The sequence below is a fragment of the Silurus meridionalis genome, chromosome 4, assembly GCF_014805685.1.
Source record: "Silurus meridionalis isolate SWU-2019-XX chromosome 4, ASM1480568v1, whole genome shotgun sequence".
In the NCBI taxonomy this organism is placed as follows: Eukaryota; Metazoa; Chordata; class Actinopteri; order Siluriformes; family Siluridae; genus Silurus; species Silurus meridionalis.
In genome coordinates, this window is record NC_060887.1 from 8,934,732 (window position 1) to 8,956,906 (window position 22,175).

At 35.3% G+C, this 22,175-nt stretch overlaps 2 protein-coding genes across 3 annotated transcripts; both read right to left on the reverse strand.

Moving 5' to 3' along the window:
• Positions 1–791: 791 nt before the first annotated feature.
• LOC124384930 (transmembrane immune signaling adaptor TYROBP) lies at positions 792–2,346 on the reverse strand. The gene is made up of 5 exons (XM_046847940.1): positions 1,966–2,346; positions 1,778–1,798; positions 1,529–1,666; positions 1,362–1,429; positions 792–1,129 (listed from the first exon to the last, which is right to left on the reverse strand). Exons 1-5 carry the CDS (start codon positions 2,006–2,008, stop codon positions 1,073–1,075), a joined length of 327 nt encoding a protein of 108 aa, XP_046703896.1. The 5' UTR covers positions 2,009–2,346; the 3' UTR covers positions 792–1,072.
• Positions 2,347–12,918: 10,572 nt separating this feature from the next.
• On the reverse strand, positions 12,919–20,834 carry hcst (hematopoietic cell signal transducer). Of its 2 annotated transcripts, none has more exons than XM_046846242.1 (5): positions 20,473–20,834; positions 18,740–18,818; positions 15,212–15,235; positions 14,941–15,072; positions 12,919–14,836 (listed from the first exon to the last, which is right to left on the reverse strand). In XM_046846242.1, the coding sequence occupies exons 2-5, from the start codon at positions 18,783–18,785 to the stop codon at positions 14,793–14,795; spliced, it is 246 nt and encodes an 81-aa protein (XP_046702198.1). In that variant the 5' UTR covers positions 18,786–18,818; positions 20,473–20,834; the 3' UTR covers positions 12,919–14,792. The 2 variants fall into 2 exon arrangements, with proteins under 2 accessions (XP_046702198.1, XP_046702199.1); XM_046846243.1 differs by lacking the exon at positions 20,473–20,834 and adding an exon at positions 20,231–20,444.
• Between the last annotated feature and the right edge of the window lie 1,341 nt (positions 20,835–22,175).

A 22,175-nucleotide genomic window follows, 5' to 3' on the forward strand; every position in this document is an offset into this window, starting at 1 on the left:
CAATGACAGGAAATCGGTTGTTCGGCTGAAATTGGAACGCAGTGAAAATAAAAAAAATATTTCACCAAATCAATGGATTAAAACTAAAGTAACGAGCCGGTTTTGAAAATGTAAGAAGTAAAAAGTACAGATATTTGTGTAAAAATGTAATGAGTAAAAGTAAAAAGTTGTCTGAAAAATAAATAGTGGAGTAAAGTACTGATACCAGAAAAATCTACTTAAGTACAGTAACGAAGTATTTGTACTCCGTTACTTCCACCTCTGCTAAGGGCTGCATTTGCAATAAAGTGTTTTGCATTCAAGTGTCCATTAGTGAACAGTCGATAACCAAAACATTGATGGAGCTGTAATGAACAAACATTGGGTGTCACCCAGATGAGTCTGATTCCTCTCAAGGCTTCTTACTCATACTATCTTAGGGAGTTTTTCCCTCACCACTGTCGCCACTGTCTCACTCATTATGGATAAATATTTAGGTACTAATTTATCATGTTTAAATAATATTGCAATCTATTTATATCTGTAAAGCTGCTTTGAGACAATGTCTACTATTCACTTCTGCTTCATGTCAAATCACTTAATCTCAATAATCCATGGAAAATCTTGTAAAATCGTGTATAATTGTTTAATACTCTGTACAGTTTTTTTTCCCTTATTTGTCAGCCAAATATTTTCCTTGAGTCATCACCATGTGCTGATTTGTCTCCTGGCTTGAAACTGCTCATGGCATAGGGAAGTTCCAATTTAACTCTCTTCATGATTTATCACGAGGTCTGAAAATGTGCACTCTGTTTTCGATCAACAAATGTGTTTATTCTGTTGAAAAGATATTGTATACAAACAATGCAACAATGGTATACATACAGTATAGAAATGTGTTATAGCTACATGATAGATTTAGATTAAGGCAATAATTAACACACTCAAAAACACACCCACACAATCATAATGTTATATTTTAAAATTTCAAAATTCAAAGTAATAGAACTAAGAATGTCTAAATCTTGAAGCATTTGTCCAGTTTATAAATTGTTGCTGCTAAGCATCTGAGACCTTTTCACCCGTAGAAGCATTATTTCCGATACTGGTGAAGATCATTGTAAATATCCGACTGTACTCCATAGAGTTCCTGTTACAAATTACACAAAGAAACAGATTCCATTACAACCAGGAATTTTAGTTGTCAAGGAAATAACTGCTTTTAAAAGTGTTTAAGGACGTGTTTTATTACAAGAGGTTATAAGGGATTCCATTACATAATTGTAGCAATACAATTAAATATGGGTTATTTCTACTATTAAGCGTATTAATGTTGTTCATCAGACAAGGTTCTTATTGTTCTTAAGAACTAAACATTTGACCTGATAAGGTGACTCTGTAATTTCCACCTCCTTTGGTTTGCTTGATGACTGCCGAAATTTTGCTTTGACTAAGGGTGAGAAGAAGCATCAAGTTCATTTATGTTCATATCCAAGTCTTTAACATTTCTCAAGCAAATGAACAAACAAACAAGCATGCAAACTCTTACGTGGACGCAAACTGTTCTTCTTTTTTTCCCGTGATGCAAAACAGTAGACTGAGATAGTAATGAGTAGTGTAAGAATTATATCACAGGTAATTATGGCGATAATAACCCCCATGTTCAGCTGATAGCATGTACCACAGTCTGAAAAAGAAACAGACAGACAGAGAGTTTGCCATACGAGGGGAGATAAAAAAAAAAACAAAATACTGGTATCTGTTACCATATCACCATATCTGCGAGGATAAACATTACCTTCAGTTGCTGCCACATAACCTGACAAAACAGTAAAGTATAATTTAAAAAAGCAACCAATGAAAAACCTCTCTCTCTCTCTCTCTCTCTCTCTCTCTCTCTCTCTATATATATATATATATATATATATATATATATATATATATATATAAGCACTTACAGAAAACAGAAACACAAGACAAACTTACCAAGTCCACTAAAAAGAGCCAATGAGTGCAGGATCCAGCCCATGATGGCTACACTTTATCCCCATATAAATGATGCGCAAAGGCTTGTGTTCAAATCCAGATCTCACATTCAGAAGCGCACAATCCTTTCTGTTGACTAAAACCTAAAGAGGGCCACTGCGGTGAGAGTCTGAGCAAAAGCTGAGATGTGTCAGTTTCTGCCGGTCAGTGTGATACTAGGAGGAGTCAGTAGTTGTTGTGCTGGGGTTTTTTTTTCTTCTTTGTCCTTTCTTTAAAAAAATGCAAATGTATATTGCATAAAATTGCTAAAAATACTTACAAAAAAAGTTAAGAGTTTGAAGTGTTACATTTACCAATGTTTCAATGTGGGAATGGTCAGGACAAAACAAACACACAAACACAAAGTTCTTATGTTTGAGCTGGTGTGTAGTGTAGTATGTAGGCGTGTGGCTTGAGCTTATTTCCGTCCTCAGGCCAGTTGAATGCAAACTTTGCCTTCTCAGCATGTGGTTTATTATTTAGATCCACTGTTGTGGGTTTCTATTTTCATGTTAGATCTGTCCGCTGTAGTTTTGTTTTATCACTATAAGCATGCAAAGCTTACACAGTGTCACCTTGGCACAGCCTTTATTTCATAGGATAATGTTCACAGCAGTTGCAAATCATAGTGAAATTGGCTATCATTACAGTCAGAGTTGTTTGGACCGTCATGGTGGCAGTGTGCATTTTGCATAAGTGAAGGTGGTTATGTGGTTTACACTTTCTGTTGTTGTTCCTTAAAAAAATTTGAACATGGTTTACTGTGGGTTTGAAATGAAATAAAAAAATCTTAGTGAAAGAGGAAATTTTTTGTGAAATAAAAGTAGGATGTCTACATACGAAATAATATAGAACGTTTTAGAAATGTGGCCAGGTCACAGTAACACGAACATGGTTGCAAAATATGATATTAATCATTCACTTCCTCTCAACACACACACACACGTGCACACGCATCTCTTTTTCTCTCTCCATTTGTGGGTTTTCCAATGACCTTGATACTAATCAAGGTATAAGCTTTTAACTCTTATTATTAACCAGATAAGTATCAGGGATGAAGAGTGGAGAAGGACTCAGACATAAAGAGGGGTTTTATGAAAAGAGGCGGGTTTAAGATCAGGGTTTGAAAATGGCTAGGTCAGGGGATCAACGCAGAACAAGAAAACCAAGAAACAAGACCTGAGAATAACACCACGAAATGAAAAGAGCTTGGCAGGCAGGTGTGTAGTTTTTGGGTGGTTTGTAAGACTGTGATGCAATAATTAGAAAGCTGGTGTGCTCAGAACACACGGAAATTTGTAAAATAGAATATTTATATTTAACTATTTTAGCCATACAGAAAAACCACAGGCTTTTTGCTAGCTAGCATAGAATTAGTCATTAGCATAATTAATTGATAGGTTGTAATGACCAAAGATGGCATGTATATACATAGACAATCATCCTGACAGGTGATTGGCCTATTATTTACATTTTGCATTTATTTACATTTGACAGACGCTCTTTTTCAAAGCGACTTCCATTTATTTCATTCAAACAACAGAGCAGCTATGTGGTTAAGGGCATTGCTCAGGGGCCCAGAAATGGCAGCTTGGTGTGGCTGGGATTTTAACTCATTACTTTCATATCCACAAGTATAATGGCTTAATCACATGCTATCACCTCCCTGTTAACTCTGAAGGAGGCTTATCAAAGACATACTACAGGGTTAACAGTGAACAATATTTGAGAAATTCTCACAGGACACAGATACATGGAGGACTGAATATACACACAAATCAAAGAGAAACTGAAATATAAAAGTGCAAGTAGTAGAAACACATGAAGGAGACAACCAATGGCAAGACATAGGTGCAGAAAGGACATAAACCTACATTACTAAACAACATTAAACAACAGTGAACATTAAAGTTAGTGCTTTAGAACTGCTGGCTGTTATGAAGAAGAAACCAGTCACAACATTATACCACAATATCCTTCCTCTTGTGTTAGGGTCGGCACCGACCCGTTTGTAGTTTTAAATGCACAGAAGTATCACATAAATTTGTTTATTGCATCAAGGTTTTTTTACTTTGTCAGGAACCTCTATTTAAACAAAATAAAACAAAAAAAATCTCTTTAACTAAATTATCAATTTCTCTGATTAAAATTATAACCTTTGTGGTGTTAGGGTCGGTTTTGACACAGTTATAATATAACATTTTAAAACAATAATTAGTACTAAATCTAAAATCATAAACACACTGTCAGCTCACTAACACAGTCAGCCAACAGCTCACTAACAGTCAGCTCCTTTCCTAACCCTGTAAGCTTTACTTAGGGGCTTCTCTCTTGGCCTGTTTGTCGCCTTCCCTGAACAAGCAAAACAAACAAACAAAAATGGACATGTAAGACATGCATAAGACCAATTCAGTTTAGAGTTGGTGACTTGCAGAGTGCATATATCCAGTTTGCAGCATGCAAAAAATGAGAAGATTGAGATTATCTCTTCGCTGAAAATGAGACAGAGGACACAGAGCAGCATCGTGATAGAGATGAACCAGGAGACACAGACACATCTGATGAGTCTGATGAAGAGGTCGCCAGTGCTGAAGCTGCTTCTGCTCCTTCTGAAACATTAAAATCCAAAAAGTGGTAACATCTGTTGGACCTCAGTACCTCCTGAATTACATGGCAGGGTAACTGCTGCAATTGTCATCAAAATGACCCCTGGGATCACTAGGTTTTTTTGTGATGAGAGTAAGTGACATCAAGACTCCACTTTCTTCAAAATTTGCTTTTACAAACACCACCATTGTTTTTTTATTGTCCAAAAAAAAATGTGCGTGTGTGGAGGGGTACTTATGTCCACAATTCACAAAGATGCAGAAGTGTCATCAGGAAGTGAGACGAAGCCCATACTTATCCTGGACTATAATAAAAACAAAGGAGGAGTGGACAACCTGGATAAGCTGACTGTCACCTATACTTGCCAGGGAATGACCAGGAGATGGCCAGTGGTTGTGTTTTATAACATCCTAGATGTGTCTGCATACAATGCATTTGTGTTGTGGCACCACATCCAGCTAGGGTGGACCTCAACCAAAAAAAAAACAAGCGAAGAATGTTTCTTGAGGAGCTAGAAAGTTCCTCAGTCAAGACACCCATTGAGCGAAGCTGAGACGCAGCCATGGTTAGACAGCTGCAGAGTTCACCTAGCACTCTATCCATGTCATCAGCAACTCAAGGATCATCAGCACCAGCATCCTTCTCAGCCAGCCCTGCCTCAACATCAACCAGCACAGCAACAGCCACAACCCCACTGAAGCCACCTGATTCTAAAAGAAAGAGGTGTCAGGTCTGCCATAGCAATAAGGACAGAAAGACAAACATATTGTGCTTCTACTGAAAAAAATATCTCTGCAAGTTTTTGCCACACATCTAAACACACACATACACATGTATGTTTTTGCAAACAAAGACTTTTTTTGGGGCTAGTACTTGATTTGCTTGATTTGTTGTTTTGTTTGACTGCAAATCTATATACTTTTATTATTACTAGTTTAATTTAGTATTTCTCTTAAAGCTCTATTTAAAAAAAAAAAAAAAAAAAAACTTTTTGCCTTTTTTTTGGAGTAAAAATATATGGGTCAAAATTGACCCGAACACCATAGATGTTACTATAGTTAATAACATTAAAATAATTGTTATTTTTAATTTTTTTAAATTTAGAGATGTGTTCTAATACCCAGTAAACAGTAACAGTCAGGCAACATAACAATCTTTAATTTATTTATATAATTCTCTTGAGGTTCTATTTACACTTTTTTAAATTGAAAACGAGAGGTATGCTATCAAATGAAAGGCCCAGGGGGCCACACCAAAAATATTAAAAGCAATATTTTCATGGGTAAGGAAACCTAACAAGTTAACCAAGAGGTAGGAAACAGATTGGATGATAAATAATAGTTTAGAGGGTATTTTATGACTGTTTTAAGACACGGGTCAAAACCGACCCGTTAACATAAGAGATAGTAACAGAAAGCTAACATAAGATGAAGGATATACTCACGGGTCACGGGCATCCAATATTGCGTTTCAGCCTTGTCTCCTGTGCACAGAGACTTTTCCCCACTTCCTGCACCATCTCCACATCAACCAACTTTCTCTCTTTCTCATTTTCCTCGTTCATCAGCTGCTCAAAATACTCCCTCCACCTTCTCAACACACCCTCCTCACTAGTCAACACATTTCCAGTTCCATTCTTTATTACTTTAACTTGCAGCACATCCATCCCAGCTCACCCCTACACCATTTCTCTTTCCATCCACAACATGATAGAACAGTTTAAACCCACCTCCAATGTTCCGGGCGTTACTCCCTTTCCACTTGCTCTCCTGAACAAACAATTTACACTGGTACCCTGTTGGCTAACAATACCTGTGGCAGTCGTTGGTAACCCGTGCCTCGACTGATCCGGTATTAAATTCTGATTCGTGATCCGCATATTGTTTTTGAGACGTGTTGCTGCCATTCATTTCTAAAAAAAACATATTTTGTTTCTTAAAATTGTACATTTTCTCAGTTCAAATATTTGACATGTTTTCTATGTTCTATTGTCAATGAAATATGGGTTTATGAGATTTGCAAATATTTGCATTCAGTTTTTATTTATGTTTTACTAAATTAAATTGGTGTTGTATGTTTATTTGCATATTTGCCACCATTTCTTATTTGTATTTGGTCATAATATTCTAAACTAGTTTTTTTTTTAATCTGAATGGACCAACAAGAAATTGAATTTAAGGGAAGAATAAAGCAAAATTTTCCCATCATAATACTGACCTTTGACCTTGAGTTGCGGATTTACATCACTTAATCTGAATATTAAACCTTTTACCCATTTGCTCCTTGAAACACTTAACCATGAAAGGTGAAACATGAGTGACCAAATATATATAAATAGCAGTGGTGGGCGGTCAGGACAAGCAAGGCCTTCTCTGCTGGCCTAAACACTATCACAAGCACTGAACTACATTTACAACCTAAATTCTAATATTTGTTCCATGAAATTGTTTTTATTTATTCTCAATAGTTTATACTTTTCATTTTGTAGTGTTTCTCTTGGCTGCACTACTTTCAGTACGTGTATGTGGATGTTTGATTTTTTTGTCCAATCAGATTTCAGCCTCTATGTGCTGCCATGTCAATCAAATCTGCCCAGGGCCTTCAAATTCAGTAGTGCTGACCGATGAACCTTAGACTATATTAGCAATGTTTCTGTTTCTTTAATCAATCTGATTTCAAATATGGCAGCTAGCTGGCCCAGAAAAGCGTCAGCATTTTTCCGGCTGGTCAGAGGGAAACTGTTACAGCCAAGTTTAACTAGCAAAAAACATCTGTAGCGCTCTGCACCCAGTAATACATCTGAGTTTGACTTTTTTAAACGCTGACAGAGGAAAATAATTTAATTTGGTCTCGGACATACTTAAAAATCCATTTTCAAGAAAAGCTAGACATCGTGAGGATAGGTCGGCCCACCCCGAAGCTAGCTAGCATGTCTCAACCTGGAACATGGTTTGTTTGCCACTTCCAGACCAGTTAATACGAGCTGTACCACTGACTTACAGCCTCTCAGGAGCGGTACAAATTATGAGTATCCATCCCTGGTGAGTAGGTTGTATTTTATTTACATTTTTTATGTTTTTGTCATGTTATTAGACAAATATTGATTCTGAACTGCTCCAGATGATGTAGGTGGAACAGTTGGGGTTGTAGTGTAGAGGTTTGGAGTTGTCTTAACTGGTTTTCTGGCTTTAGTGAAATGGTATTCACCCTCCATATGCAAAATCTCTCTCTGTATTGCCACAAGTTGTTATATTGCATTTTTGTACAGTTTTGATGGTTTTTATAATTGCGATGTGATCATGGTGGTATTAAGAGGTGGATTAATTTCGGTAAGTCCCCACTGAAGGCCCAGGTACCAAATGCACGGCCCGCCACTAATAAATAGACACAATGCATCACGCTATATGTGTTTATTGAACATAACATTATACATATAGTCATCTTTGCTGTTTTCACTCTTTTGGGATGGCGTTCCACTATATTATTTTAGGTGCAGCTGTAGGGATTTTTGTTCTTTCAGCTACAAGAGCATGAGTGAGGTTAGGGACTTATATATATTTACAGCACATAAAGCCACTGTCTGTTCTGGTTTTGTCAAGCTGACTTCCAGTTTCACAGTGTAAGAATCAAAACTTCACAGAATGTACTTTTTCAGCTTATTGTTTCCAATCAGATTAGAACAAAATGCTGAAGTGTTTTTCGTTGGTTTATTATCAAGATGAAAGATAAAGAGACTGCTTAGCTGCAGATGGTCATTAGATGTACATACAGACTGCAGTACAAAACAATTCTACTTCATTTACCTCTTTGCACAAATAAAATATTGTTGACAGAACAAACAAAATCAGAGTTTTTTAAAGTAATAAGTAATATTATTATGAAGAAATAGTGAGAGATTACAGCAAGGGAGGCCAACCCGAGGCTCGCGAGCCGCATGCGGCTGTTTGGCTGGTTTCTATGGCTCTTACACGTGTTGTTTTTTTTATGTGTGTGTTCGCTTCGCATTTGACGAAAATACCGTATTGAAGTGAACATAAAAAAAAAACCCACAAACAAAGTGTGTGTTTTCTACCCTGAAACACGTGAAATCAAAGCATCGATCTGTTCTGACTGACACACGTGAAAGAATTGCTTCGAGTGGCAACAACAGAAAACGAGGCAGATTTGAAGGGGATTGTTCAAGGCAAGGAATGGCAAAAGTCCCACTAAGTAACATGCATAGTAAAAGAAAACCGTTATTGTAAATTATTATATTTTTCTTTGTGGACTTGGTTAAACTGAGAGTTTGTGTGTGTGAGACAGTGCAAACAATTGTTGAAAATGACTGTCCTGTGGTCTTAAAACTGTAGGAGTCAATTTCTGTCATTATGTTAGTGTGTGACATTTACAATAAATCTGGCTGAGCAGAGGTGTGTGTGTGTGTGTGTGTGTGTGTGTGTGTGTGTGTGTGTGTGTGTGTGTGTGTGTGTGTGTGTGCGTGTGAGAGGAAGGGATGGGTGATGTTCATGTGTGCCCATGTGTATGATGTGGCTCTTTGCGGTAACACAGTAAAAAATGTGGCTCTCGGTCTCTGACTGGTTGGCCACCCCTGGATTAGACGTTACATAATTTACATGGTTTGTGCAAAACATATATTGTATTTTCACACTTTTATACACTGTATGTATGTTTTATAATGAGCACAAATGTGTAATAGTGGCGTAGGCAACCTTGGAATTAAGGAGCTCTTACAAAAAAAGAACTTGCTGGGTGACAGGACTGGTCAGAAAATATGAGACTTGCATGAAGGTTAAGTTTAATGCTACATTGAATTATATTAAATTATATTAACTCTGAACTCATTAAACAATTTATATGTACTTTTTCAGATGAAAAACAAATCAGTTTTTTTATGAAAATGCATTCATTCATTCTTCCTGAGTTACTGCTTTGTCTTTTATAAAGCACACATTAAATCTCTCCTAAACATCTTCACGCATCTACCAGTATGTCAATGTGGTCCTACTGAATTTCCACTCTTCATCCTCCTAATCGCTGCTCTTCTTTCCTACTTACTAATCCTATCCCAGCTCGGTCTCTCTGCCTGGCCAATCGGTATAAATCCTTTTCTCTTTCTTTATTATCCAACCTCTCATACAGCTCCTCACTTTTCTCATCACTCTATCTATCCCGATTCTGTTTTTTTCCCTTTCTCCTGATGCTTTCCTGCACGTCCTCATTCCACCACCATGTCTCTTTGTCTTTCTTTCTATTTCCAGATGTCACAGCAAGTACCTTACTAGCTGTCTCCCTTATCATTTCTGCAGTAGTTGCCCAATTATCCAGCACCTCTTCACCACCACCGAGCCCCTGTCTGACCTCCTCCCTGAATCTCACACTACACTCTTCCTCCTTCAGTTTCCACCATCTTATTCTTCTTTCAGTCCTCACTCTCCTCTTTTTCTTCATCTCCAAAACCATCCTACAGACCACCACCCGATGCTGTTTAGCTACACTGTCCTCTGCCAACACCTTACAGTCTCTAATCTCCTTCAGGTTGCAGCTCCTACATAGAACATAGTCCACCCTATGTCACCCTTCACACGTCACCCTATGATCCTTCTTCTTAAAATACGTATTTACCAGTGCAATTTCCATCCTTTTAGAAACACCAACCATGAAGGGTAAAACATAAGAGACCAGACATATATAAATAAACACACTGCATCACCCTATATGTGATTATTGAACATAACATTATACATATAGTCATCTTTGCTGTTTTCACTCTTTTATTTTAGGTGCAGCTGTAGGGATTTTTATTCTTTCAGCTACAAGAGCATGAGTGAGGTTAGAGACTGATGTTGGCTGAAGAGTACAGTTCATCATAAATGTGTTCAGTGGCATTGAAGACAGAATCCTGTGCAGGAAACCTGAACTCTTCCAAACCAACCATGTCTTCATGGATTTTGCTTTGTTATGTTGGAGCATGTTTGGGCCTATTAGTTCTAGTGAAACTAAAAAATTAAACCCATATACTGTATATTTAAAGCACATAAAGCCACTGTCTGTTTTGGTTTTGCAAGCTGACTTCCAGTTTCACAGTGTAAGAATCAAAACTCGACAAAATGTACTTTTTCATCCTAGTGTTTCCAATCAGATTAGAACAAAATGCTGGTGTTTTACGTGTGTTCATTATCAAGATGAAAGACAAAGAGACTGCTCAGCTGCAGATGATCATCAGATTTACATAAAGACTGCAGTGCAAAACAATTCTACTTCATTTACTTCTTTGCATAAATAAAAGATTATTGATAGAACAAACCAAATGTTTTTTATTAATAAGTAATAAGTAATATTAGTATGAAGGATTAGTGAGAGATTAGCAGTTATATAATTTACACGGTTTGTGCAAAACATATATTGTATTTTCACACTTTTGGCCACAAATGTGTAATAGTGGCAAAGGCGACCTTGGAATTAAGCAGGCGGGTGAAAAAAAAAAGAACTTGCTGGGTGACAGGGCTGGTTAGAAAATATGAGACTTGCATGAAGGTTAAATTTAATGCTGCTTTCGATTATATTAAATTATATTAACTCTGAACGCATTACACAATTTATATGTACTTTTTCAGATAAAAAACAAATCAGTTTTTATGGCAATGCATTCATTCATTCTTCCTGGGTTACTGCTTTGTCTGTCATAAAGCACACAGTTTTTTTTATTTTTTTAAATGAAACATACCTGGTAAAAATCAGAGAAAATCTCCTGTGATCTAAAAGGGAAACAAACAAAAAATCATGCCGCTACATGTAACAGCAATCACCTTGGAACACAAGGGACCTGTTGGCAAGGCCAGACTTTCTATCTTTTATAAATCATCGCTCTAGTCGCTACAAAATGGTCAACTATCTGTTTCATTTAATAATCTGCTTTAAGATGAGTAACAGAATAACAGTATATGAATGTAATTAATCCCTACATGTTTTAAACAGTAATGTTTACATTTACAAACCCGATTCCAAAAAAGTTGGGACACTCTACAAATTGTGAATTAAAAAGGAATGCAATAATTTACAAATCTCATAAACTTTATATATTTTATTCACAATAGAATATAGATAAAATATCAAATGTTGAAAGTGAGACATTTTGAAATGTCTTGCCAAATATTGGCTCATTTTGGATTTCATGAGAGCTACACATTCTAAAAAAGTTGGGACAGGTAGCAATAAGAGGCCGGAAAGGTTGAATATAAACATAAGGAACAGCTGGAGGACCATTTTGCAACTTATTTGGTCAATTGGCAACATAATTGGGTATAAAAAGAACCTCTCAGAATGGCAGTTTCTCTCAGAAGACAAGATGGGCAGAGGATCACCGATTCTCCCAATGCTGCGGCGAAAAATAGTGGAGCAATATCAGAAAGGAGTTTCTCAGAGAAAAATTGCAAGGAGTTTAAAGTTATCATCATCTACAGGGCATAATATCATCAAAGGATTCAGAGAATCTGGAACAATCTCTGTGCGTAAGGGTCAAGACCGGAAAACCATACTGGATATGACAACATTCCTATTCCTAAACTTGAGCAACTTGTCTCCTCAGTCCCCAGACGTTTGCAGACTGTTATAAAAAGAAGAGGGGATGCCACACTGTGGTAAACATGGCCTTGTACCAACTTTTCTGAGATGTGTTGATGCCATTAAATTTAAAATCAACTTATTTTTTCCTTAAAATTATACAGTTTCTCAGTTTAAACATTTGATATGTCATCTATGTAATATTCTGAATAAAATATTGAAATTTAAACCTTCCACATCATTGCATTCCGTTTTTATTCACAATTTGTTCACTGTCCCAATTTTTTTGGAATCAGGTTTGTAATTTAGTTTTAAATAGTACTATTAATATGGACATTATCCCACAGAACCAAGGAAAAACTCGAGACTTCATGAGGAAGACAAATTGAGTGGAATCAAATTCAAAAACAACCCTAATCATTCATAATAGTTCCATCGTTCTGTCCACTGATGGACACTTGAATGATAAAAACAGTTCATAGTTAATTACAGCCCTAAGTCTGTAGCAAAGTGTTTATATTAATTAAAGTCCAAATCCAACCTCATGGTTCTTGGGTTAAAACCTTCCACAGGATCATCATGGGTCTTAATTGTAGAGCACTCACTGCTGCTCAGGATGGTCCCATCACTTGATTGGGTGACTCAAATTTATAGTATACAGAACTCCATCCAGAAGCAATTTCAACACCTTTAATGGTTTGTTGCTGCGGTGTTACAAACAAGCAAATACCAATATTCAGGTTGATCATACTGTAAATGTCCTTTATTGTTTTAGAGCACAGAAAAAAGTTTAAATAAAACAAACAAAAGAAAATAAAAATAATTTGTTCATAAGTTTGAGAAATGATTCATAACACAAATATACAAAGAAAAATACCAAACAAAGTTATTTACACTTCATGCATTATAATTAGACAAGTCTTTATCATGTTTTGATCATCATTTCTTTGCATATTTTCCAAATCTTAACTATATAAATGTAAATGTTTACAGATATTAGATGTGCATAGTTATTAAACAGCCTATGAGAAAAATGGATAAAAAGAAAAGAGACTGAAGATGTAAAAATTTTCTAAATAAAATGATTCAAGCTATAAATTTTGGTATGAATATTCAACAGCTTCGACACAAAAATGTATGGAGACAAAAAGGCAAAAGTTGACTGCAAAAGACTCAAAAATTAAGGTAAGTTTACCAGGAAACCATTATCCTTGAATGCCACCATATTTCCAAACTGTAAACTTCCAGGAAAGTTCAGAAGTATAACGTGTTAAGTGGGCAGAGACATGGACATCATGGACAACTGCTCTAGAGGTTCATACCATCTCAGGAAGTTTTCCTTGCCACTGTCAAAACAGACCTTTATAGATGAACCAGATCACTAATGGCTACAGAGAACCAGAGACAAGAAGGTGTTCTGCTGTGGGCTGGTGTCATTAATGATGAGGAAGTTGGACCTTTTGAAGATGGACTGAATATAAACTCCCAAAAGCATTGGTTCAGGAAGGAACATTCAAGAAGGCTATGGTTTTAAGAGCAAAGATGACAGAATTATAACCTTCTTCCTTCTTCCTTACCTGACTTAATTCATATTGAGTATTTCTGGGCCATTCTTAGTCATGAGATTTACAATGAAGGAAGACAATTTCACTCTTTAAACAGAAAATTGATCAATAAAGTGGCAGATTCAATGGACAGAAGGCTCATAGTGGTTACTGAAAAGAAGAGTGCCTGTATTTGTTATTCATTTTGAGGCCAAAATAGTTTTTTTTTGCTAATTGTTATATACTATAAGACTGAAGTGTACACAATTTGGCAAAAAAAAAAAAATCTAGTTGCCTAATAAGGGTACATGCAAATAATTTTCGCTAAGAAAGACAAATCTCATTTTTCCCCCTTTTGTTAAACATTTTATTTTTAATGTAAAACATTTACCAATAATGTTACACAGAAAATATAATTTGCTTCAAAAGGCACTGTATACACTATACAGACAAAAGTGCTGGGACAGCTGATTTTTACATCCATATGTGATTCTTCCCCAAACTGTTACCACAAAGGCACGCAATTTTACAGGATGTCTTCAGAAATGGTAGCATTGCATTTTCCCTTCACTTGAACTGGGAGATCCAAAACCTTTTCCAGCATGACAAAGCAATGCTCCATGAACATACGGATTACATGCGTTTAAGTTGAAACTTGTGAGAGTCCTGCTACAGAGCTTAAACCTTAACTTAACTGAACACATTTGAGATGTTTGAAATGCTGAATGCACCCCAGGCCTATTCACCTCACCACTATCAGTACCTAAATTTGTTAAAAAATGGGGACTAAATTAATGGGATGTCAAATGGGATGTTCAAAGAGATTATACGAATCCTATGGTCACAATTTGTGTCCACAAATGTTTGTCCATCAAGTGTATTTCAACAGTGAAATGTCTCTCAATTGAGAATGCCTCAATACATACATATTATAAATTATTACAAATGCAACCAAGTGATATAGTTGTTGGAGTCACAGACAATAAATAACTGAAATGTGAAAGTAGGAAAACAAAATTTTTTTAAAATGCAAAATTATAACTTTGTTACAGTCAAATCTTCATCTTCGTACATCCATTATTGTTTGCAGTTCGCTCTGACATTCATGTAGACTTTATCAGCTGTGAAAACAGGCATACACTTGTTAATGCTAATACAAATACGTTTAGAAGTGCAGAAATTGGCTGATAATAAAAAAAAAATTGGGCCTTTTTTTAGGCTTTACCCTTTTCCTTTTTGATTCTGCGCTTACTAGCACAGTAGTATGTAGCGGCGACAATTATTACTGTAAGCGTGATGTCACCGAGAACCACACCTGCCAGCGTGCCTGGAGCTATCCGGTAGCATGCACTCATTTCTGGAAAAAGGATAAATACATCACCGTGTCTATGAAACTCACAGTACTACACTGTAAAGTGTGTAAAAAACAAAACAAACAAACAAAAAAGGACAAAAATTAACTGAGGTACAAGCAAAACTTCCAAGCTGATGCTTACCTGGCTCTTGTGCACTGGCCATGGCTTAGGACATAAAGGAGATAAAGAATTGGAGGTGAAAAACAATGTGATTCAGATATAAATAATCAAACAATTAATTTGATTAAAATGTTTTTCGGTAGTCATACTGGGATTAGTTTCTTAGTAGTCAGTACATTTAGCTTCCTATTATTCTCAAGAAAACAAAGTACAAATTCTTTGTTACTGTAATTAAGTAGATTTTTCTGGTATCAGTATTTTATATATATTTCTCACACAAATATCTGTACTTTCTACTTTTTGGATTTTTTCACCAGACTCATTACTTTAGTTTTACAGTTTTTCACAGTTGCTTTGGAGCATTTCTGGAATCATCCTTCATATTTGCAAAAGCCTGTACTTTATGTAACCTTATGTAACTTTACTTTATGTAACTATGCTCATTTGCACACGGCTCTTCTTTGTATTGCTGCTCACCATTACCTAACTACCATTGTATATATACCCGCTTTCTGTTTATAGTAATAGCAATATATATATATATATATATATATATATATATATATATATATATATATATATATACACATACACAGTACAGACCAAAAGTTTGGACACACCTTCTCATTCAAAGAGTTTTCTTTATTTTCATGACTATGAAAATTGTAGGGTCACACTGAAGGCATCAAGGGCTATTTGACCAAGAAGGAGAGTGATGGGGTGCTGCGCCAGATGACCTGGCCTCCACAGTCACCGGACCTGAACCCAATCGAGATGGTTTAGGGGTGAGCTGGACCGCAGAGTGAAGGCAAAAGGGCCAACAAGTGCCAAGCATCTCTCGGGGAACTCCTTCAAGACTGTTGGAAGACCATTTCAGGTGACTACCTCTTGAAGCTCATCAAGAGAATGCCAAGAGTGTGCAAAGCAGTAATCAAAGCAAAAGGTGGCTACTTTGAAGAACCTAGAATATGACATTTTTCAGTTGTTTCACACTTTTTTGTTATGTATATAATTCCATATATAATTCCACATGTTAATTCATAGTTTTGATGCCTTCAGTGTGAATCTACAATTTTCATGGTCATGGAAATAAAGAAAACTTTTTAAATGAGAAGGTGTGTCCAAACTTTTGGTCTGTACTGTATATATATATATATATATATATATATATATATATATATATATATATATATATATATACATATATATTCACCGTTCACATCCTTCTGTAAATCTCTGTGTATAGTAATAGGCATCTGTATATCATGTTCACAGTACATATATACTCATCTGTATATTATTGTTCATAGTACATATATATTCATCTGTATATTATATTCACAGTACATATACATCTGTAATTTACTGTTTATAGTCCTATATTACTATTCTATTTAACTTATGTAAATCATGTAAAAACTGTATATCCTGCACTTGCTGTAATTGCACTCTGGTTAGACCCAAACTTCATTTCGTTGCCTTGTACTTGTACATGCGTAATGACAATAAAGTTGAATCTAATCTAATCTAAATCTAATCTTTAGTCAAAATACTTCTCAGTTCAGTTCATCTCTCTAAAGTAAGTATTTGTGTCAATGAACAGATCATTGCCATCAGAATAGCAAGTCCTTTTGTCAATGTTCACAAACGATATCCTCAAAATATTCAGTCATGCTGTCAGTATGACGCTGCACAGTTTCCTGATATAAACTACTGGATTTACACTGATTAAAAATGCACAAAGTTGAATTCCTTCTTTATGGTATATATGACTTTCAGCAGCACAAATGTGTTTATTTGATTGCATATTTGAATTATATTGATTGCAAGAGACCGGACAGAATTCACACTTTTACTGTACAAGTGTTCGTTCATTTCTTGGTTGTTCATCTATTTTTAGAAATTGTAATTCTGTGTTTCGCTCTGTTGCCAATTAAAAGTTCACAAAATGCACCTTGGACCTGTTTTAGAGAACTAGTTGGTGATTGGTTGATCTGATGCCGTACACTCGCCTTCATAAGTTCATCAATTCAATTCATTCATCAATTCAAGACACATTTACAAAAAAAAAAACAATGAATAGAAATTTAAGCTTGACAGATAAAGACAACCTGTTTAACTATTTTGCATTCAATGACCTATGCAGTGAACTGATGCCCACATGTTTTGGGGGTTTAGGGCTATTCAGGTGAAACTAGTATAATATATTTTGATCAACATGACAAACAACTGATGATGTAGGAAACTGCAGACAATTGTACACAATTGATTAAATGAAGTACCAAAGCTTTCGCACAAGTGACTAAATGATGTAGTGGTTTTGAGAATCTCATTTCTGATTTGAGAAATGCTCCAAAACAACTGAGAAAAACTGTAATCTATTTGGTGACATATTTTTTCATCTCATTGCATGCCGTTTTCAGCTTATCAACCTATTTCTTGTCATTGTGTGGCATTTTCAATGTATCATTTCCTGGCTCTCACACACCACAGACATAGGCTAGCCTATGAAGCTAACAACAAGCAAGGTAGAAGGCAACAAGACTGAGAACAGACATTTCTGATCACCTGAGCATCACATTATAGATTACTCTTACAAGGCCAGACTAGGATTAGTTTATTAGTTGAGAACAATTTAGTTCTTAGTACTTAGTACTACTATTGGATTGTTAACATGGGCGTAAATCCCGGGGGGGACGGAGGGGGACAACCCTCGGAGGGGCGGGGGGACATGTCCCCCTCTGTCCCCCCCGGGATTTACGCCCATGTTAACAATCCTAACCCTAACCCTAACCCTAACCCTAACCCAATAAAAATATTTTTAAAAAATCGCACTCTCTATTATATGTATTTTCTATTATATAAAAGATATATGTATGTATAACTAAAATAATTGTGTAAGTTGAAAAAAACCCCGCAAAAATGTTAAACATTTTTTTAATTCCTTGTTTTTATTGTTGTGGTTATTTTTTTAGAATAGTTTTACTTTCTTTATGTAAAGCAGTTTGAATTAGAATTGTAATTGACGCAGTCTCCATGCTACAATAATAATGTACTTTGTCTTTATACTGTAAGTACAATTTGATTGTATTTTTTGTGTCCCCCCCTCAAAAATTGCTCGAGAAATTTTATATTAATTGTCCCCCCCTACTGTTAAATGAAATTTACGCCCATGATTGTTAATAATCAGTCCTTGCATTTTATTTATTCAGGGTTCTATAGTTAGATTCCTCAGGAAAAAAGGTGAAGTAGTTGCATTAATAAGAAATGATCATAAAAATTGGATTTAAAAAAACTAAGCACTATTTAAGTTGATATGTTCTGTATTGTAGATTAGGACTTCAGGACAAAAGCCCCCCTATATATAATGTAAATATATGCATTAATATAAATATACCTGCAAACACAAAGTGGTATAAATTACTCAGATGCTTATAATGTGGGGAAACACAATCTGTTAACACAGGAAATCAGTAGACTTAGCAAACATGGTTATGGTGGTCTCGCTACATATGCGAGTATGTGCGAAGGTGAGAAACTTGAACTTACCTAAGAAAGAAAGGAAAAAAAACAAAGGAAAGCCTTGGTTTGTCATTTCCTGTGCAGCCGGTTGCTGAGATAGTTTCACCTAAAAAACCATAATAAACAGTTTAACAGTTTTATATATATATATATATATATATATATATATATATATATATATATATATATATATATATATATATATATAATCTACAATTTTCATAGTCATGAAAATAAAGAAAACTCTTTGAATGAGAAGGTGTGTCCAAACTTTTGGTCTGTACTGTATATGTGTATATATATATATATATATATATATATATATATATATATATATATGAACAAATTGAAAGCATCAAAACTATGAATTAACACATGTGGAATTATATACATAACAAAAAAGTGTGAAACAACTGAAAATGTCATATTGTAGGTTCTTCAAAGTAGCCACCTTTTGCTTAGATTACTGCTTTGCACACTCTTGGCATTCTCTTGATGCCTACTTTGAAGAACCTACAATATGACATATTTTCAGTTCACTTTTTTGTTATGTATATAATCCCACATGTGTTAATTCATAGTTTTGATGCCTTCAGTGTGACTCTACAATTTTCATAGTCATGAAAATAAAGAAAACTCGTTGAATGAGCACCTTGTGTCCCCAAACTTTTGGTCTGTACTGTATGTGTATGTATGTATGTATGTATGTATGTATGTATATTATATATATATATATATATAAAAACTTGACACACAATGGACCGTATATCTAAACCGAACTACTGAATTTGAACCGGAATCCTTTTCGATATGTTCAGGATGAAATCAGTTCTCATTAAGAAAATTAAGCTAAACTAGAACATTTCCAGAGCAAAAGAGAGCAGCTGAAAACACTGATGAGTTCGACCCATTATAAACCATATTCATTCCAGAACATTAAAATTAGTGGTCCTGGTCTACTGAAGCCTTTTTTGTCTCCAAAGAAAAAGCAGATTTACTCTGAAAGTTGTATCTATCTATCTGCACTAAATCAGCTTTTGGGTTTTCTGTACCAATGGCATTTTTGTATCGCTAATACTACTATAGAGATGCTACTATGCAATTAGAAGCACAGAAAAGTACACACAAGTACATGATAAACCACAACTACTGTGAATTGTACAGGCTGGTGGTGTCAGTGTGATTTCACAAGGCACAATAAAGTATATCTGTACAGAACATGATATTAGGCTGGAGTTTATGAGATAACACCTTAATATATTAGTCTTTACTTTGAGATAATAATCAAACTCAAGATGCAATTAATTTAAACATTTTCCATAATTTGCTAACATTTTACTAAATTCATCCCTTTGGAGTTTAGATTCTGTAGATTCTACTATGACTACAAAGAATAAAAATGACAGAAAAAGCATGCCCACTGTTTAAATAACATTATTGCTGACTTGCTGGTTTTATAGAGAAGAAATAAACCCGATAATGCAAAACGTCCCAAAGTGAAGAATCACTTGCACTTACCGATTGCACTAGTTCAATAATCGAGCTTGTATTACTCTCATTTCGTCAACAGTTCTGTTACTTATTAATAACTGTAGTGTGTATTATCTATAGTAATTTTATATATATTATTAATGCAGTGTCTAACAAAAAAAAAAAAAGGAATGGTTTTAGGAACAATCAAACAATGTTAATCCGTAGGCTACGTTGGGCCACAATAGAAATGTAAGTAAGTTTGCCAGTGAAAAAAATAAATGTCTTACCGAAAACAGTTACGAGTTGCTTAAAAGAATAGTCTGTCAGTCAGCAGGATGAAAACCATAAAGAGGATACCACAAAGTACCGTGGGCGGATGTTGAATATGGAACATACGTTTGCACAGATCTAATAGTTTCAGCGTCCTAAAATGGGGAGTTTCAGTCTGTACCCAATTCGACAGTTTTTTTTTTTTTCCTCTTTTAACTCGCATTCACCACATTCGGTTATCATGGGGTTTTTTTTTCTTTCTATAACATAACAAGTACACACTTTGGGTGAGCACTTAATGCCATTATGTGTTCTTTGGAAACTGCTGGGGTGTGACAATTTCACTTTGCTGCTCTGCAATGCACCACATTTTCCTTAACCTGGTCCCCCACTGTCTGTCTTCGGTTCTCTAAGCTTTCTTCTTCCTCTTCTCTCTTCCGTGCCTGTAATGAGTAAAAAACTGAAGTGCTTATTTATCTAGACTTTCATAATTTTTACTCAATACACAGACTTTAATAGTTGTTAAAAAATATTGACATTAAATTATAAGCAAAAGGTCACATTGTGAGGTATATTTGCTATGGATATATGATATATATCTATATCAATATCTCTCTCTATATACCGTATATATAGATATATATAAACACACACACAGTATCTCACAAAAAAAGAGTACTCCTCTCACATTTCAGCAACCATTTTAGTATAATCTTCTCAAGGGACAATACTATAGAAATGAACCTTGGATACATTTTAGAGTAGATAATGTGCAGATTGTGTAACAGTTCAGATTTACTGTCCTCTGAAAATAACATACAGCCATTACTGTCTAATTATATATATATATATATATATATATATATATATATATATATATATATATATATATTTTATATTATCTGTTTTAAAATGGTCCGATCCAAATAGTCACTAGAAGAGCTGCCATTCAGTCGTCATCCATTATTACGTTTATTAACACCTCTAATGTTCATTTTGACTGTGCCATGAAACAATTGTGAAGCTCAATTTTCGAAACCGATGACCTCCTGTAACATTCGTACCCAGCAGTCTCATGTTTACACAGAATGGAGAGGAAAAACAACACGTATCCAGCGACCGCTGTGGGCGTAAACACCGTGCTGAAAGGGCAGAAATACTCATTTTGAAAAGTGACTGGTGGTCTTGGTGGAATAGACTGTCAGCATGTTAAGTAACTGGTTTACATTAAAACATTCAGGCAGCACACAATATGTCCAAATGTTGGAGGAAAGCTTACCATCACAACCATATGTGCTTTCTGAGAAGAGTTTACACTCGATCTGGTGTGGAGCATCCACAATAAATGAGTGAAGTCGGGTGCTGATGTCGGATGAGAAGGTGAACAATTTGTTTCATTATCAAAGTGCGTGGTTGAGGTCAGGACTTTGCTCGCTTTGTACATTGCCAAGCTGAGACACTGTAACATTGTAGCAACATTATGCTACAAAGAAATACCAATACCAGTAAAACATTCAGATGACCACCTGCCTTTGGCTGTATAATGTACATTGGGACTACAAATCAACGTAAAGTCCAATGTTGTACGCATTTTCAATCCTGCTCCCAAACAATATCAGATAACAACAGTTTTAGTCTTATATAATAACCCACACTGTACATCCATCAAGTGTTATATTAAAAACAAGTTCTTTAAAAAAAAAAAAAAAAAAAAAGAAAC

Coding starts and splice junctions, on each gene's coding strand:
- hcst (XM_046846242.1), bottom strand. CDS start 18,785: ATGACAAACCAAGGCTTTCCTTTGTTTTTTTTCCTTTCTTTCTTAG. Junction 15,236..18,739: donor TTTTTTCCTTTCTTTCTTAG/GTAAGTTCAAGT, acceptor TTATGTCCTAAG/CCATGGCCAGTGCACAAGAG. Junction 15,073..15,211: donor GGCCAGTGCACAAGAGCCAG/GTAAGCATCAGC, acceptor TCCTTTTTCCAG/AAATGAGTGCATGCTACCGG.
- LOC124384930 (XM_046847940.1), bottom strand. CDS start 2,008: ATGGGCTGGATCCTGCACTCATTGGCTCTTTTTAGTGGACTTG. Junction 1,667..1,777: donor TTATGTGGCAGCAACTGAAG/GTAATGTTTATC, acceptor TTTCTTTTTCAG/ACTGTGGTACATGCTATCAG. Junction 1,130..1,361: donor TTACAGAGTCACCTTATCAG/GTCAAATGTTTA, acceptor AATTTGTAACAG/GAACTCTATGGAGTACAGTC.